The sequence below is a fragment of the Quercus suber genome, unplaced genomic scaffold, assembly GCF_002906115.3.
Source record: "Quercus suber isolate HL8 unplaced genomic scaffold, Cork oak 2.0 scaffold_748, whole genome shotgun sequence".
In the NCBI taxonomy this organism is placed as follows: domain Eukaryota; kingdom Viridiplantae; phylum Streptophyta; class Magnoliopsida; order Fagales; family Fagaceae; genus Quercus; species Quercus suber.
In genome coordinates this window covers 255,338-272,597 of record NW_027070184.1, presented here as the reverse complement: position 1 = coordinate 272,597, position 17,260 = coordinate 255,338, and the positions used below count along the sequence as shown (strand labels likewise).

At 34.1% G+C, this 17,260-nt stretch overlaps 2 protein-coding genes across 2 annotated transcripts; one reads left to right on the top strand and one right to left on the bottom strand.

Moving 5' to 3' along the window:
• The first annotated feature begins 273 nt into the window (after nt 1-273).
• Nucleotides 274-6,380, top strand: LOC111995804 (CBS domain-containing protein CBSX1, chloroplastic). Its single transcript, XM_024027744.2, has 8 exons — nt 274-608; nt 1,763-1,850; nt 1,931-1,995; nt 3,361-3,409; nt 3,543-3,595; nt 5,626-5,741; nt 5,883-5,940; nt 6,027-6,380. Exons 1-8 carry the CDS (start codon nt 414-416, stop codon nt 6,096-6,098), a joined length of 696 nt encoding a protein of 231 aa, XP_023883512.1. The 5' UTR covers nt 274-413; the 3' UTR covers nt 6,099-6,380.
• Nucleotides 6,381-10,211: 3,831 nt separating this feature from the next.
• LOC111995794 (ethylene-responsive transcription factor ERF011-like) lies at nt 10,212-11,283 on the bottom strand. Its single transcript, XM_024027732.2, has one exon. The coding sequence runs from the start codon at nt 10,937-10,939 to the stop codon at nt 10,430-10,432; it is 510 nt and encodes a 169-aa protein (XP_023883500.1). The 5' UTR covers nt 10,940-11,283; the 3' UTR covers nt 10,212-10,429.
• Nucleotides 11,284-17,260: the final 5,977 nt, after the last annotated feature.

Sequence of the window (17,260 nt, the reverse complement as noted above, 5' to 3'; positions counted from 1 at the left end):
GGTCCAATACAAATAATGAGGTTGGGTCGGCCTGGGCACTTTTATACGAGTCAAAATCCTCTGTCTCATTAATTGTGCTCCACTTTATACTCCACCAATAAAATTTGGACAACTAACTTTTTTCATTAAATGAGACAACTAGCCTCTCTTATTAAAGTCAAAGTTATCTCATTTAATGAAACATGCTAATTATCCAAATTTTATTAATGGAGCATGAAGTGGATCATAATTGATGAGACAGAAGATTTGGACCCCTTTTATAGATGAAGATGAAAGAAAAGATAAAAAAAGAGGGGGGCCATTGATATTTAATATTGTTTTCGGCTTCTCCGACCTTCGCAGTCCACAGTTTCTCTCCACTTCAACTACCCAAAAACTTCGTCAATTACAAGGAACAAACCGAACCGGACACGATGGACTCAATTCTTCTTCTCCCGGAACCTCCTCTAGCCCTCGCAAACCACCGCACCCCCGCCGTGTCTCTCCGTTCATTCAGCTACCAACTGCCGTGTCCGGTACCACCGCGTCCCTGGCGGACACTTGTTTCGGGCCCCCGCGGCTCTTTCTCAGTCTCCGCTAGCGGCACCTTGACGGCCAATTCGGTACCCGTACGTTGTTGTCTTCTCCGTTTATCTTTCTAAATTTGCGTGTTTATGTTTGTCAAATTTCGTACTGGCTTTTTTTTTTTTTTTTGCATTAATTAACGACTCTTTGCCTTTTAGAAAGCGGATATTAATCTAAGCTAAGATCGATATTTTTAATATAGGAAGGGGATTGGCAATGTCTTTATCAATTTGTTTTGTTTAACATTTCTATGACTCTCTGACCAAATTTTATGTTTGTTAATGTACTATAAGTTTTAGAGTTTTTGAAATTTGAATTCTGGTTTAGAGCCATGGCAAAGGGTCTCTGCTTTGGTAACTTATTATTGGAATTCGAATTGGAGTATTGCAGAATTCGCTCTTATTCAATAGTTTGTTAACTGGAAGAAGGTGACGATAAAACTAGTAGAAGTTGCATTGAATTCTGATTCATATTTTTTAGATGTTAAAATTTTCTTTTGGGTCACCTTTGTACACACCCTGTGTACAAGAGTATCACCCCTTTTGCTTTCTTAATGAAATTATGCACTTGCCTTTCCAAAAAATATTTTTTGAAACAAATGTTGAAAGGATTTTGTTAACTATTGCGCAAATTATTGACGAGACTGATCATATAGAATATATATAATTAAGTTCAGAAAATAGTTGATATATATTTTAAGTTAGGGATGTGGATACTAACACGCTTTATTTAGTCATGTGATCTCTCTCACAGTCTATGTGTGTGCGCGCACGCGTGCGTGGGGAGGTGTGGTGGTGGTTTCCCCCAGAACAATCTGAATTGTATTTGATTTTGTAAATCCATTTGCAGCCAATGATTTTTTTGCCAGGTTGGGGGGTGTTGGAGTGGTATGCATCTTGTTTTGAATCCAGATTGATTTGTAGTTGACAAATGTTATTTTGTTTTCCTTTCCCTTAATTAATCGTGAAGTACTAAATCTATATATATACACAAAAGAAGTAACAAATACTCAATCAAGATCCATTTAAAGAGTATAATGTCCTTTCCTATCCTTCCTTGGTATACTACCTGTGTTGTGTACTAAGAAGGATTGCTTGTTGCTCTTAAGTTTTCAGCAATAAAGTTTTATTGCTTATAAAAAAAAAGGAGTATTATTTCCATATCTTTTTGTTTGTCACATTGACTTCTTAACTTTCAGCCAAGAAATGGAGTATACACTGTTGGTGATTTTATGACAAGAAAGGAAGATTTGCATGTGGTAAAGCCTACAACAACTGTGGATGAAGGTAGTTGTTATACTTGGGTTTCATCTCAGGCTATGTTGTACAGTTTTGATTCCCTAATGCATCAGCCTTTCTGCCAACAGCACTGGAAGCTCTTGTGGAAAACAGAATCACTGGTTTTCCTGTCATTGATGACAACTGGAAATTGGTAAGATTTGCATACGCTGCTTTGTGAGTCCCTCTGTTCTTTTTTGACGTGGCAGAAATTTGTTAGTATATTTCAGTCTTTGGCTATAATCAGTTTCCTGATTCGTGTATTATATATGATTTAAACTCCAATATCAGGCTTAACAACTTCTTACTAATTTGTAATAGTTTCATACATCACTATCTCTTAATTACTGAGAACATTATCAGTCATGTACCAGGATTAGGTATTGAAATTGTTCCCAGTGGACCCCAAATCTGAGGGTCAGTGGCCAGCTCATGTCTTTGAAAGTAACAATGAAATAAAGCTTGTGAACTACTGAAAATAATAGCTTAGCTTCATTGGGATTAGGGGCTTCACTTTAATTAGTTCAGCATAGTGACACAACTGCTAGCTGTACTGAAACAAATATCCAAACTCCAGATTATTGTTTAAATCCTCTATTGCTTTTGTAGCTATAATCATGCATTTTCTTTTCTAGAAGTTTTCACATCTTTCCATAGCTAATTTCAGTTTCTTGACTTTTCCTTGTTGGCTTTCTCAGTGGTGGCTTTAGGAATTTTTTCTAGGATATTCATTAAGAAACTTAAATTATATAAAATTTAATAAAGAGAATTTGAATATATTGACATATATAAAAAAATAAAAAATAAAAAAACGCAAATACTTGAAGTTTTATAATTTCCTTCTACTAATAAAATTAAAATGCAAAAACTAAGAATGCTGAGATGAGATTAATAAAATTAGAGTCTGAAGTGATGATGGAGAAGATAAAAATGGAGACTCTCTCTCTCTCTCTCTCTCTCTCTCTCTCTCTCTCTCTCTCTCTCTCTAGCTGTGACTGCGAAGCCCAAGAGAGCAAAGCTGGCAGCACTGCTGAGGAGAAGTCATAACCGCATTATCTCTCTTGATACCCTATTTAGGAAAAATGAAATTAGAAATGATTTTTTTTTTTTTTATTAAATGGGTTGAACGAGTAACGAATCTGAATGATTAGGGGTTTTTATTTTGAATGAGCTTTTTGTTGAGTATTTTGTTCATTTGTTGTTGTTTAATGGGTTAAGAATTATGTTTGGGGGGCCAAGATTCTCTTTGTGAGTATTACTCTTATTTTTGTTGAACCCAATTTCTTCAGATTCTTAAGTCAGGATAGCTTAATATAAAAATAATTATGTATATACATTTTTTTCGCAAGTATAATTTGTTTTGGGCAAGTCAGGGTGTTCATGAACACCCTGACTTCTATTTAACGCCACCATTGGGTCTTTTTTGCAAATTCACATTATATAAGTGACCTGAAGAGGTTCCATTGTGTTAGTACAATATATTGTGGGAATGATTTTGCAAGGTTCTCTTTGGTTGCAGGTTGGGCTAGTTTCAGATTATGACCTCTTAGCATTGGACTCCATATCTGGTAAATTCAAAATTTCAAGCTACATCTTACCTTTTGAATGAACTCTGTACAGTCCTGAAACTGAAAATTTTGTGTGTACACCGATTTTTATTGATTTCATATGTGATGGAAAAGTTTCCAATATTCTAATTAGGTGGCACACGAAGCGACACTATCATGTTTCCTGAAGTTGACAGCACTTGGAAAGTATGTGAGAAACTTTATTTCTCTGAAATAAACTCTCTTTTCATGATTTTCCATGTTTTTTACATTTATTTTATATTGTTTATAATTGGCATTCATAAAATCAATCTTTACATTGGGTAAAGATTAAAGGTTGATGAATATTAGCTTTGCAGAACTATTATTGTCTTTTGCATATCTTGATAGAGGCAATTAAAGACCAGGGGGTTTTGCCGTTTTGCTAAATGTTCCACATAAGACAAAAGAGAATTCTCAAGAATTTGCTTTTTGTTAAATAGAATCATGAGGGCAGGAAAATTGGAAAAATAGTGGCAGAATTTAGGGGTAAAAGAAAAATTGACTTGCAGCACAGGCATTGCTAAATCAGATGACATTATTGACCTGATGGCAGTAAGGCCCCTGACCATGCAACCAGACCAGTAGAGAACTGCCTAACAGGGAACTCTGTAGGGTTGATTCTAGGGTTGGATTAGTTGAGATTCTGTTTTGGTCTTCTTTCCATCACTTTTTTCCTTCTAGACTTCTAGAAACAGGGGGTGGGGTGTTTCATTGATGTGGATCTGACCAAATGAATTTTGTGGTTTTAACCCCAAAGTTATAAAGAGGGTTTGTGTTGAGGACTTGAGGTTCTGTTTTGGTCTTCTTTCCATCACCTTTTTCCTTCTAGACTTCTAGAAACAGGGGGTGGGGTGTTTCATTGATGTGGGTCTGACCAAATGAATTTTGTGGTTTTAACCCCAAAGTTATAAAGAGGTTTTGTGTTGAGGACTTGAGGTTCCGTTTTGGTCTTCTTTCCATCACTTTTTTCCTGTAAACTTTTAGGAAAAGGGGTGGGGGGGGGGGGGTATTTTATTGATGTGGATCTGACCTGAATAACAAAACATTTTGTAATTCAAATAGTGCCTTATATGTTACTATTTAGGTTTACTAATCAAAAAAAAAATGTTGAGTATTTAGGGTATCTATATGATTGCTGCTTTAATCATCTGCTACATCCACGCCTTCTCTAGCCATGTGCCACCTTATTTTTGGGTTTCCTAAAGTCTTTTGGGGGTGGTTGACTTGAATGAAGTCATTCCTCCTTACTACGGTTAGATCATGTGGTTTTTTTGTAGCAAAAGTTCCATTTCAGACTCTTTCCCTGAAGATTCAGTGACGTTTAAAACGCACTCTCTCTCTCTCTGGAAATTGACTAAAGCTCTTTCTGTGCCTAATTTGTCTAGTCCCTCTGCTGTAGTGAGTCCTCAAGTCGTTTGATTCTGTTAGATTATTTGTAGTGCTGTCAGTCATGGGAATGATTAAGGAAACATAATAAATAGCTTTAAAGGGCTCTGTAGTGTAGAAGGAACCTGATAAAGAAACTCTGTAAGTTGAGAGCTGCATCTCATTATCAGAAGATAGGGTTGCAATGATAACATAATGTCTCAAATCTGTGCTTTCCTGTGGTTTAGAGCAGTGTGGTGAAGCATCATGATCTAGTGACCTTGTTAAAGAAATGCATTAACACAATCAACGTACTAATAAGACCGGGAAGGCATAATGTTTTGGTTGTGTATTATTTCTAATTGTTAGGATTACTTTGCTGTTATCCACCTTAAACTGTAGGTTCATTTGCAATGTCCACCTCAAACTACATTTTTTTTAATTGACAACCTAATTTGAGATTTGTTTGCAATGTCTATCTCATCATTCAATAGAGTCAAATTTAGCAAATTAGTGGGCTTAATGGATGGTGGAGTAAACTAATATGTCAAAATTAACATATTACTTCTCTTTAGTTTGTAATCAGCCCACTAGTTTGTTGATTTTAACACTGATTTTAGATGGATTAATGGTTGCAAGTTTACCTTGAATTAAGGTGTTGATTATAGAACCATATACTAGGGTGGACAGCCTAATTGTTAACTAGCAAACAGAGAAACTTTACGGTCCTGAATGAGTTCCTTTTTGGCTTTTTCCTTCCCTCAACAACCCCCCCCCCAATTGTTAGATTGTCCAACTATGTAATTCTCCAATTGCATATGCCATTGCAGACTTTTAATGAGGTACAGAATTTGCTCAGTAAAACCAATGGGAAAGTGGTTGGTGATCTGATGACGCCTGCCCCAGTTGTTGTTCGTGAAACCTCTAATCTTGAGGATGCTGCTAGGTTATTTAATTCCTCTTCTTTTTCCAATGTTCTTTCTATCCTCTTTTTCCCTCTACTACTGCTTATTCCATGAGTTCCACATGCAATCCTGAGTACCTGCAGCTAAAAGATGACATTTCTGAATTGGCATATTTAATGTAGGATATTGCTTGAGACAAAATATCGTCGACTTCCGGTTGTAGATGCTGATGGTAAGCTGGTAAGTGACTTCCCATCCATTCTCTCTCTCTTTTTATTGGTTTTGCTTCTTCTGGTTCTTAATTAGTTATAAATTATAACTTGAAGGTTGGGATTATCACTAGAGGAAATGTTGTTAGAGCTGCCCTTCAAATAAAACGTGCTAGCGAAAAAGCATAATATCTAGACATTGCCATGTGGATTTGAGGTGGCCCAAATTGGCAAGCAGGGAACAGTCAATTCTTGCAAGCACTGAGAGTATAAAGAGAGAGAGGTCAGAGGATATCAGCTTCTTTCTATGAACAATTTTGGCATATGTATGTATGAGACATCAATGTGAGTGTTCTTTGTAAAATTGAGTAGTATCCAATGACCAAAGCCAGTTAGGTACCAATAATTCTCTTGAATCTTTCCATTAAGAAGAATTAGCTTAAAGATCGGTTTCATGTAACCGTTACACAAGACTATCTCCTCCATTCCAACCTTCTCCATCCAAAAAAAAAAAAGGGGAAAAATGAGAAAGAAACAACAAAAGAGAGGCTATTATAATGGAATATTGTGAATCTGCTATGCTTTGAGTATAATAAAGGCGAACGTCATTCTAGACCACCCAATGGTGGATGGCGTGGAATAATGCTATTAAATACTAGAGTTAAAACCTGACTTTATGAAAGCTGCTGTACTGGTTATTTAAACAGATAACCAATGCGCACCTATACGTCCTTGCAATGAAGTATTTTAGGAGTAATTATACAGTAGGATGGTTATGATTATTATTATATATTTTAGAGAAATGTTAACGGATGTTTTTAGGGTAATAGTTAATAATTTATTTTTAAAAAAAATTTATATATATAAAAAAAAAATTGACAGCTTTTTTATTTCTCATAAAAGTGGTGTTAAAATTTTCATAAAATGGATTGTTAACCATTGTCCTAAGAGAATTCGTTAGCATGACTCTATATTTTATATGCGATAGAATTTTAATTTATGGCACCTACTCTATAGTAATTACTTTTTATTACCAGATCAAGACATTAATTGATTTTTAGTATAAGCAAAATTTGGATTTCAAATCTCTATCTCAATGCTAAAAGATTTGACTAGTTGATCTAATTAGAATCCACTAGTATGGGAGTATAATAATGTTTTTTTTTTTTTTTTTTTTATCTCACACGATAGTAGATCTTATTAATTGAATCCACGGTAAGACCCATTATTTGTACAACATTATTATATATCTTCAAAGTATTTTTGAGTATTGTAAAAAAAAAAAAAAAAAAATCTCACACGATAGTAGATCTTATTAATTGAATCCACGGTAAGACCCATTATTTGTACAACATTATTATATATCTTCAAAGTATTTTTGAGTATTGTATTTTTTTTTTTTTTCATTTGGAAGGTGCGGTGGTTGAGTAGCCTGTAGAAGTGATTTGATTTGGTCCTTAATTGCCGCTTCTTTTTTGAACCAAAAGGAGAAAAGGGGCGTAGGGCATGAAGATGATGAGATTGTCCGAAGTCTTCGGCTGGGATGGTGTTTCAGCTCAACAGGCCGACCCATCTCGCCCTGAATGGGGACTAGCTTTCCCCAAGCTGTTCAAGATTCAAGAGTGAACTTTGTTTGTTTTTTTTTTTGGGTTTTTTTCCCCAACCCTTATGGGTTTAGGAGGAGGTTGGTATTAGCTCCTTCAACTCGGGTATTAGCTCCTTCCAACTCAAACTCGACTTAAGTATTTTACCAATATTTTCAAAATATGTAATATATTATTTATATAATTAGAAACAGGCTAAATAACATTCATCTTTTTAAATTTGTCAAAATTCAATTTAGTCAGTTAAGTTTCAATTTTATTCAATTTAGTTATCTCATCAATTACTATTAAAATTGCGCTGTTAATAACCCTTAAAACGTCATTTTTTGGTCTCGTTTTAGGACACTTAATGACAATTTTCTAATGAAAGTGGACAGGAGGATTGAATTGAATGAACTTTAGACAAAATTAGAGGGTGCAATTTGTAATTAACCTAAAAAAATGTAAATGATAAATATAACTTCACTTTATATCTTACATTTCCTTTCAGCAAACCCTGATTACCAAAGGGTCTCCCTCCTCTCCCTATTTCTAGTCAAATGACATTTGTTTGGCCCTCTCTATCTCTCCCCTTAGGCATGCCAAAGATAATTTTATTATCCTAAGACTTAATTCGACTGTATACACCCTTACAAGGAAGCATGAATGTGGTGTACAAAAATCATTAAGGCATAGCCATTAATGGCTGTTCTTCCACCAAGCCACTTAAGCATTTGCTTAATATCCTCTAATATAAGAAGGCCTATATATATATATATATATATTTTTTTTTTTTTTTGAGAATGATAAGAATAAGGCCTATATATATATATATATATATTTTTATTTTTTTTTTGAGAATGATAAGAAGGCCTATATTTAGTCCTATGGTAGAATACAAAAATTAATACAATACTTTAAAATGTAAAACAAAATATATCTCATACCTACTTTGTTAAATTGGTTATTGTCTAGGAATAAATCCATAAAACTCACTTTTTTTGTTGTCTTGTATTTAATTGAGAGATAAATCAAATAAATATTCAATGTTTTCTCAAACATGAAAATTTTCTTATATTATTTTAAATTTATTTCAAAATTGAGATGTATTAAAAAAAAATGCTTCAATTAATGTACTAAAATTTATATATATATTTTTAAAAAGATTAAAAGTGTTGTTGAAAAGATTAAAATCAGGTGCAATAATTTACCCGATGTAATAGCTATCAAGGATTGAGATTGAGAATTAAAAAAAACAACTTTCAATCTAAATCCTTAAATAAAAAATATGATTAAAAAAAAAGTTAAAAAGTAAAAATGATAAAAATATTTATACATGGGGACAGATGAATTGCCCCGGCTGCAATACCTATCCAAATCCTTGTTCAAATATCCATTGCAGACAAAAATAGGAGAAGAGAATTGGGAACCAGATATTCCCCACAAACAAACCGGACACAATGGGCAACTGTCTAAGATAGAAGTACGTTTTATTGTTTTTTTGCCAACCCAAACTCTCTATAATACTAAGTTATTAAGACGGTTTATAGCTTATTATAGGCATCGAACCCTCTCCAATAATATTTGGATCATGACTTTCGTTTCAACAAAACTAAAATATCCTTTCTCAAAAAAGAAAAAAGAAAAAAAAAACACTAAAATATCTCCGTAGTCCATACCCTTTCACAGTTTCCAATGATGACATGAAAAAATGTATAATAATATATATGACATGTCTAAAAAGCAGCTTAATCACCCGCTAATTGTGGACAAAAACCTTTGTCTTGTACTAGAAAACGCATAGAAATCGTCAACTATACATGGATAACAGCTAAAGCATAAGTCAAAAACTTTCCATCAGATCTGGGTGTAGCCTCCTAAGTATTAGCTAGCTTTGCTAATTTTTTCTTTGTTTAGAGAGAAAAGAGAGAAAGAGATATTTTGGGGGGTGGGATTTGACCCACACGAGTTTTGCAAAAAATTCTCAGGTATGAAAGAAGAGAGTGAAGACAACACCGACCAAGCTGTGCATCCATCATCATCATCATCACAACCACAACCACACCACCCCCACAAGCCACAGCTAGTTCTTTCTCTTTCTTTCTCTCTCAGTCTCAGGTGCCCCACAGCTCATAATCAGCGATAGTGCAAAACCAGAAAATACCTAACTCATAAAATCTTATCACTTTAGTAGTTATATGAAACTTTAGTGGTTAGCATAGCATGGCTCTTTGCGCCCAACTGCTGTGTGATGCATGTAGGCCACCGCTGTTCCCATTCTCCACTTATTCTCTCACTCCACTCCTCTCTCTTTCTATCCAATTCCATAATTAAACCAACCTTCTGTCTCAATTCAACCTCAATTTTCTCTTGCTAATTACTTTTCACACGGCATCGAAATAGCAAAAGAAAAATCAAAATTCCAACACCGAGAAATTAAACAAGCAAACAATAAATACCTCAAAACCTTATAATTTAACTGATACTTCCTAATATATTCGCTTAAGAAATTAAACAAAATGGCTGATATTTCTAATAAAGAAGTTTAGCAGTTTAGGTCAAATTCTGAGGCATCAAATTAAAAGAAAAGAAAAAAAAAACAGTAATTAAAAAAAAACCCCCAAATCTACTGATAACTAGCTAATATAACATTTATAATTTTTACAATGCCAAAATTTCTTTGGTTAAATTTATTTTTTTTTTTTTTTTTTTTTGGCTAAAAAGAAAAAAGAAAAAAACTAAAACTGATGGTAAAGTACACAAAAAACAGGACACAGAGAGAGAGCCTCATCATTTGAGCCGTCAGTGACATACCTCCCCGGCGCATGTTTGCGAGAACCACCTTCAAATTCACGTACGAAGTACTACTGTACCAGATAGAAACATAAGGAAAAAAAAAAAAAAAAAACCAAAACCTAAGATATTTTTCTTTTCAATCTAGTTCCTCTCCCACTCCCCATCTGAATTCTCCGGGTCAGGTACCTTATTCAAGTCCACGAAGCTACCGCATGTACTCTTGAACTCCGTCTTAGCTGTCGAAGGACGATGTTGTTGTTGTTGTTGCTGATGTTGATGTTGATGATGAGGATGATGTAAAGCGGTTTCGACAGCATCGACTTGTGCGCCGACTTCGGTGGCCTTCTTTCTTATCGAAGCGGCGGACATGTCTTCGGCGCCGCCGCAGCCGGCTTCACCGGCTAAGAGCTCAGGGAAATTGAGGCGGGCCGATGGGCCTCTGAGATAGAACACCGCCGTGTCGTAAGCCCGAGCCGCCGCCACCGGAGAAGAGTAAGAGCCGAGCCAAATCCTCGAACGCTTATTGGGTTCTCTAATCTCAGCCACCCACTTCCCCCACTTCCTCATCCTTATCCCCTTGTACGGTCTCTCTCTCTCGTTCTCAAACCCTCTCTTCCTGTTCGCCTCTCTCTCTCCTCCAACCCTCTCCATCTCTCTCTCTAGAACTCTCTGTAAATTATAGAATTACCGACTCTGACTGCTGTGACTGTGAGACTGTAGGACTGGGTGAAGCTTCATGAAAATACAGGAACGATGAGTTAGAGAAGCAAGAGCCTTTTTTTTTTTTTTTTTTAGAGAGAGAGGGAGGATTTTGTTTCGTCCATGCTACTTGGCCACTAAACCTGTCATCTGGGTAAAGACTCCACGTTGTTTTTATCTTTCTTTTATTTTCTTTTCAATTTTTCTAAATTCAAATAGTGAAAACTTAAAACTAAAAAACAAATTCACCGACAAAATCTCTGTGAATTTTTTTTTTTTTTAAGGCTTATGTTTCCCTATTTGTCATGACGTAAATCTAAGCTAGGCCGTGATAAATTACTGGACAATATGAAATGTGAGGTGGGCTTTTTTGTTTGGGCTAGCTCTTCACCAAATGTCTTTATAGAAAAGGAATTTGGTTCGATTTCTATATCAAGTCAAAGTTATGTATAACATTATTGCATATCTGACACGGGTGTGAGTTTTTGTTGTTGGCCACCGTTTACCAATAAAAGCAATTGGTTTAGAATTTTTTTTTTATATATATATTTATTTATAGCAAAAGTAACAATATTATATTAATCATTATAATGATAATAATAATTTTTTTTGATAAGAATATTATTTTCTAGTTGGCATCATTGGTGGTGCGACGTGTATTGTCTTTTTGTGGGCAAGTGAAGTGGAATTCAGAGGTTGAGGAAAAGGATTAGTAATAATATTATCTTGTTTTATCATTATTAAATTTTGAGGCTTTTGTAAGTGTTTATATAAAATTATTATTATAATATTTTCGGAGCAAGCAAAGGGGTAGGTCGGTGGTCGGTGGATAGATACCGTTAGGAATTGACTTTCCCCCCACGCAATAACGATATGATGGATTACCATTTTTGTCCCTATGAAATTTTGTGTTCTTGTGATCAATTAAGGGAGAGATTTGACATTTCGCGTTTTTTGTGGGCCACTTTGTCAGCTGGAGTGCCGCTTCTCATTTTAGGAGACGGCAATGTTATTTAGAAAATCAATAAAATAATATTTTTATATATTTTTATAATAAATTATATACAGTAAATTATTATTGTTTTTAATTTGAATTCATTATTTAAATTATTTTTTTCTTACTAATAACAATTTGTTACTTAAATTTTTTTTGTAAAAATATTGTAAAATATTATGCACAAAATATTTCTCAATTATTTATGCTTACATTTTTTTTTTTGAAACTCTTATATAAATTTTTTATTTTTATATTTATTTTTGACAAAATGAAATACATTTCTTTTGGCATCGAAAAGAGGTTAAAGATTATTGCTATGTCTCTTCACCTAATGGTAAGTTCATAACTTATCATCATTGTGGAAAATAATAGGATTAATTATTTTCAGTAATCTCACGTCTCTTGTTCAGTGAAGCAGTCTAACTGTCTATGTTCTTAATAATAATAATACAAAATTTATTAATGACAAATGAGGGGTTTCTCAAGCTTAGGGCAAATCTCATTACATAATCTACTACTACTACTACCAATCGATGAATCAAAAGAAAATAATTGGACAAAACTGTAATTCTCTTTAATCCTCCACCACTTCTAGTTCTTTTTTCTTTTTCTTTTTTTTAACATGAAATAAATGGTTTCATGACATATTTTTAATTTTTTATTGTAAAGAAATATCTTAGGATGAACCTAAACAATCCATAGATTCCACAAATAACTTGTGTTTGCTACGGGATAAAGGAAAGGAAATGCATGGATCACACAAAAAAAAAAAAAAAAAACTCACATTTAAACATATTTGTTCAACAATTTACAGTATTACATACAGAATCCAACAAAAAATTGAAAATATTTTTAATTAGCAAAAGGGTCCAGACAAAACTTTACCGTTGTTGCACCATAGCAGGATCCTACCACCATGCTTGAGCCTACCACCATGTCTCTGTAATGATTTTTCAATCTGAATTGAAGAAAGAACAGAGACATGTGACTTAGAGAGAAGAGAAAATCATGGCCATGGCCAATGGGACTTAGAGAGCGAAAAGAAAAGAAAAGAATGAGGCGGCTGGACTGAGAAAGGCAGAGACCAGAGAGAAAACTGGGGAAGGACCGAAGGGTAGAGAGAAAAAAATGGAAGGACCGAAGGGAACAAGCTGAAGAAGAAAGAATTGAGAGAAAAAAAATGGGGAAAGGGGCGGCTAAAGAAATAATTGAGAGAAGAAAGAATGGAGAGGGGCGGCTGAAGAAAGAGAGGGACAAAAATAAATAAGGGTATTTCAGTATTTATGCTAGTACTAGGGTTTTAAAAAATTAAAGAAGCAAAAAAAACCCACACGTCCAGCGCGAAGGCTAGAACCTGGGATCAGGTAGCTGAATCATAAAGAGCATACCATTAAGGCAACTGATCAGTTGTGTATTATCACTACATAAATATATATATATTCGGTTGGTTCGGTTCGGTTTCGGGTGAAAAAATCCAGCACCGAAACCGAAACCGAAAATTTCGGTTTTTAAAAAATGAAACCGAAACCGAACTGAACCGAAACCGAACCGAAAATTTGGCAACGGTTCGGTCGGTTTCAGTCGGTTTGTTCGGTTCGTCGGTTTTTTGCACACCCCTAATATGAATCTTGGTGCATCATGTTTTCTTTAATTGAGTCTAGAATTTCCTATCAAAACACAATTATAACAAACGTCTAACAATAGAATATATAGTTCCATTCTTCCATAACAAATATCGTCATAATAAAATATATATAAGAGTTACTATAATTATCAAATTTCATATTTAAACAAAAAGAAGAAAAATCGTATTGTATTAAACTTACAGACTAGTTATTTGATATAAACACATGCTATCTAGAGCATTCAAATTTTATTTTGTTTCTCAGTAAAAACAAAGGAAAAAAAAACTTTATTTCTTTTATAGCAAGTGGATTCTTTTTCAATTAAGTTAGGGATACAACAAATTCATAATTTCCCAAATCACCTTATTAACTCACACATGACTATCCTCTCATGAATTTTTTTTTTTTAATTTTAAAAAGAAAAAAAAAAAACTCATACATGACTCACCACAATATGTAATTTTAAATTTTTTTTAATGGCCCTTATATAAGGTGATAGGCTAATTTGACATAATTTGAGAAAGTTATGAATTTTTTATGTCCCAAAAGGATCCTTCTTTTTCTATAATTTTTTTTTTAAAGCTGAAAATAACACGTGGATTCTGCCCTAGGCCAATTTGTTGTGGTGATTAATCCAGTACTCCTACATTTTAGCCAAATGAACCAAAAATTGTTAGATTTCCAAGAAGCCATTAGACCCTATAAATAGAAATGATAGGTTATAGTAACTCATAATCAATATAATTATGACAGTGTCGGCCCAATTTGTTATGATGATTAATCCATTTCTCCTATATTTTAGCCAAATGAACCAAAATTTGTTTGATTTCCAAGAAGCCATGAGACCCTATAAATAGAAATCAGGCTATAGTAACTCATTTTCTCTCACCACCCCCCCCCCCCAAAAAAAAAAAGGTTAGTAACTCATAAGTCATAATCAATATATATAATTATGACAGTGTTGGGTCTCAAAATTATTCCGTGCTCCTAACGAGACAGAGATTAAAGATAAATCATCANTTGGTTAGCTTCATATAATTATAGGCGACTTCACAATTTTACATGTCATTATTATAATATATATTTTTTAATTGAATTTAAATCCTATTCTATATTTTAACCCTTCATATGAATTAGGGGTGTGCTCGGTTCGGTTTCGGTCGGTTTGTATAGGTATGGCCAACCGAAACCGAATATTTCGGTTTGTGAAATTCTCAACCGAAACCGATCGAAATGGCTGGAAAACCATCGGTTTCGGTGTATATCGGTTTCAGTCGGTTTCGGTCGGTTATTGGTTTTCCAAAGAGAGGGATATTGAGATTTTCAAAACCCTAAATTTAACCCCATATAAAAAACAAAATAACAGAGCAACAGAGAGAGAGCTGATGAACAAATCAGAACGACAGAGAAAGAAAAATTTCCAACAATATTTGTTCAACAATTTACAGTATTACATACAGAATCCAACAAAAAATTGAAAATATTTTTAATTAGCAAAAGGGTCCAGACAAAACTTTACCGTTGTTGCACCATAGCAGGATCCTACCACCATGCTTGAGCCTACCACCATGTCTCTGTAATGATTTTTCAATCTGAATTGAAGAAAGAACAGAGACATGTGACTTAGAGAGAAGAGAAAATCATGGCCATGGCCAATGGGACTTAGAGAGCGAAAAGAAAAGAAAAGAATGAGGCGGCTGGACTGAGAAAGGCAGAGACCAGAGAGAAAACTGGGGAAGGACCGAAGGGTAGAGAGAAAAAAATGGAAGGACCGAAGGGAACAAGCTGAAGAAGAAAGAATTGAGAGAAAAAAAATGGGGAAAGGGGCGGCTAAAGAAATAATTGAGAGAAGAAAGAATGGAGAGGGGCGGCTGAAGAAAGAGAGGGACAAAAATAAATAAGGGTATTTCAGTATTTATGCTAGTACTAGGGTTTTAAAAAATTAAAGAAGCAAAAAAAACCCACACGTCCAGCGCGAAGGCTAGAACCTGGGATCAGGTAGCTGAATCATAAAGAGCATACCATTAAGGCAACTGATCAGTTGTGTATTATCACTACATAAATATATATATATTCGGTTGGTTCGGTTCGGTTTCGGGTGAAAAAATCCAGCACCGAAACCGAAACCGAAAATTTCGGTTTTTAAAAAATGAAACCGAAACCGAACTGAACCGAAACCGAACCGAAAATTTGGCAACGGTTCGGTCGGTTTCAGTCGGTTTGTTCGGTTCGTCGGTTTTTTGCACACCCCTAATATGAATCTTGGTGCATCATGTTTTCTTTAATTGAGTCTAGAATTTCCTATCAAAACACAATTATAACAAACGTCTAACAATAGAATATATAGTTCCATTCTTCCATAACAAATATCGTCATAATAAAATATATATTAAGAGTTACTATAATTATCAAATTTCATATTTAAACAAAAAGAAGAAAAATCGTATTGTATTAAACTTACAGACTAGTTATTTGATATAAACACATGCTATCTAGAGCATTCAAATTTTATTTTGTTTCTCAGTAAAAACAAAGGAAAAAAAAACTTTATTTCTTTTATAGCAAGTGGATTCTTTTTCAATTAAGTTAGGGATACAACAAATTCATAATTTCCCAAATCACCTTATTAACTCACACATGACTATCCTCTCATGAATTTTTTTTTTTTAATTTTAAAAAGAAAAAAGAAAAACTCATACATGACTCACCACAATATGTAATTTTAAATTTTTTTTAATGGCCCTTATATAAGGTGATAGGCTAATTTGACATAATTTGAGAAAGTTATGAATTTTTTATGTCCCAAAAGGATCCTTCTTTTCTATAATTTTTTTTTTAAAGCTGAAAATAACACGTGGATTCTGCCCTAGGCCAATTTGTTGTGGTGATTAATCCAGTACTCCTACATTTTAGCCAAATGAACCAAAAATCGCCTATAATTATATGAAGCTAACCAAAATTTAAATAATTTCAAATATCTATCTATCTATATATATATATATATATATATTATAGATAGATATATTGAGAATTTGATGCCATAATTAGGTATTGATGTATGACAATGAGTAGCATACAGACCTAAGAGCATTCCCATCTTGCTCTATTTTGTGTTTTTATCTATTTTACATCCTTTCAAAAAAAAAAAAAAAATCTATTTTACATGTTACCATGGTATTTAATGCTAAAAAAAATAAAAATAAAAACATACATTTGGTGTTTTATCACTGTTGAGAATTTTGCATTTTACTACAGTAACATAATTAACATCTAAAAGTAAAGGTCTATTGTAGCCAAGGGCGGAGCTAGGATTTTTTGTTTCAAGGGGCCAAATTTTGTTCCTAATATAGTAGTCACAAGTCAAGATAAACCATCACACACATGTTGTACATTACACCAACCAAGTTACGGGGGAATGTATATGTGGTTGGATCTGGACCTTACACATGAAGTGGTTGTGAGCAAAGGAAGATGAAGTGTTGGTTACAAAATCCTATCCTTGGTTTGTGCTAAAGGCGTGACTGTCTTGGGAAGGAAGTAAGATATGCACCTGACATGGTACTCAAGCACTCACAAAAAGGGAGACAGTGACTTTCTAAGATCAGCAGTTACGAGAACACCCGTTATTGGTTGAATGCATGTTGGACCACT